The following is a 1,890-nucleotide window of genomic DNA, read 5'->3' on the forward strand; positions in this document are numbered from 1 at the left end:
GACCAGGGAGGGCCTTCGCGGGGCTTCCTTGCACTCCCGCTGGCCTTGCAGGTCCACCGCCGGGCCCCTCATGGGGCTCGGCAGTGGAGCTGCAAGGCCGGCAGCGGCCGGGACCGTTGGGGGTGGGGTGTGTGGCCGTATGACACACTTCCGGTGATGTCAGGGGGTGTGGCATATGCTAATGAGTTATGCTAATGAGTTCCCCTAGCTCTTTTTCTACGAAAGGACCCCTGCTCCCATCCAAATACTAACCAGGGCCGACCCTGCTTAGTTTCTGAGATCTGATGAGACCTGGCTGCTAGCTTGGCCCATCCAGATCCGGGAAGCATTCGAGGGTTTACAACACCAAAACATTACGCAGATGGGGCTTCCTTTCTCATTTCCTAGGGAGGGGAGGGGAGGGGAGGGGAGTCCAGGCTGGGAGAAACCAAGTTGTGGGGCTCCACAGGCCTTCCCTCTCATAAGTTCTGGTTTTAACCTCCAAGGAGTTTCGCACAGCCAAGGAATCAGAACTGCATTCCGTACAATGTACTGGATTGGATCCCACAGATCTGTTACACGAGCGGAAGTGCTTCCTTCCAGCAGGAGCCTGAGTACCTCGCATCAGGAGGAGGCTCCTGTGCTAGCAGATGGGATCCACAAGATCCAATCCACTATTTTTTTAGAGGCCCACAAGCAGTGCTCTGATCCTGGGGAAGCACTATGAGAATGAGCTGATGTAATAAGGTCGCTGAGCTCCAAGTCCCTGGTCCAAACTTCACCGCTGCCACAACTTCCCTAGGCAGTAACCCAGCCCCTCTCAGCTCCAGTTCGCCCAACTGCACTATGGAGACAATGTCTACCTTACAGGGTTGGTGGAAGGATTACAAGATCACATGATAACATTTAGTTAGGCCCTTTAAAACAAAGGCTATGGTTGATGACGATAAATGCCAGTTACCGTTCCATAAAGTACTTTTTACCTGACCAAATGTAGTGTAGAGAAACACGGGTATCTCCGCTACCGTCATGGCCAGAGCCTGGATAATAGACATTCCCTCAGTTCTGCGAAACGCCATTTTGGAAGGAGGTTCTCCGCGTCAGCCGGAGCTCAGGGGATGTGCGCTTGCTCGGGAAAGTTCACCAGGAAAAACAACTTTGTTTCAATGCGTGCCTCAGGATTCCACCGTCGGTCTCCATCAGAGAATTCCCTTGCTGCGCGAAAGGGGAGGAAGGATAACGGAAGATAAGCCGAGGCAAAAATTAATACATTTAACACTTTCTGCGGAGGGGGGAACACAGTTATGCACAGCAGATCCCAAAACACGCATTATGGTTTAATTAAAAAAAATAGTGGGATAATTATAATGGTGAAAAGCCAAATATTGTTTTTATAAATAGAAATATTAACAAAAGAAACAATTCAGGATTATTCCCCAGGGTCGCCAGCATCCTGTTTCCCAGAGTGCCCAGCCAGATGCTTCTGGAAAATCCACAAACAGCATATGAAGGCTACAGCCCTCCCTGCCTGGTGTTTGCCTCCCCCAACAGCTGGTTTTCAGAGGTGCACTGCCTCTGAACCTGGAGGCTCCATTCAGCCACCGTGGCTCAATCCCACCCTAGAACACAGCATGCCAGTCAGCCAGAGAATAATCTTTGTACATAACACAGTCAGAGGATACAGAAGTAAGGGGATAGCCAAGCTGAAATAACAGTGTCTAACATGATCTGAAACCTACGGAGTGTGTGTGTGTGTGTATATATTTCCTCCTAGTCATTAAGTGCCAAGTTACAAGCATGCAGCAATTGCCATAACAACTGGACTGTGGACGGCCCATTTTATGTCCTGCCAGAGAGGATGAATCTAAAACGTGTAGCATTGTTCCACTGTCTGTTGAAGGAGAAAGCGGC

The 1,890-nt window shown here is 50.1% G+C and overlaps 1 protein-coding gene across 1 annotated transcript in view; it reads right to left on the bottom strand.

Moving 5' to 3' along the window:
• Positions 1 to 1,059, bottom strand: part of FAM73B (family with sequence similarity 73 member B) — a 38,294-nt gene extending 37,235 nt beyond the window's left edge. The window contains exon 1 of the mRNA XM_015411405.1: positions 963 to 1,059. Within this exon, the coding sequence (XP_015266891.1) occupies positions 963 to 1,058 (96 nt within the window). The 5' untranslated portion in view covers position 1,059. The remainder of the gene's footprint in view (positions 1 to 962) is intronic.
• Positions 1,060 to 1,890: the final 831 nt, after the last annotated feature.

Source organism: Gekko japonicus, unplaced genomic scaffold (assembly GCF_001447785.1).
Source record: "Gekko japonicus isolate JY-2015 unplaced genomic scaffold, Gekko_japonicus_V1.1 scaffold3008, whole genome shotgun sequence".
Taxonomy (NCBI): Eukaryota; Metazoa; Chordata; class Lepidosauria; order Squamata; family Gekkonidae; genus Gekko; species Gekko japonicus.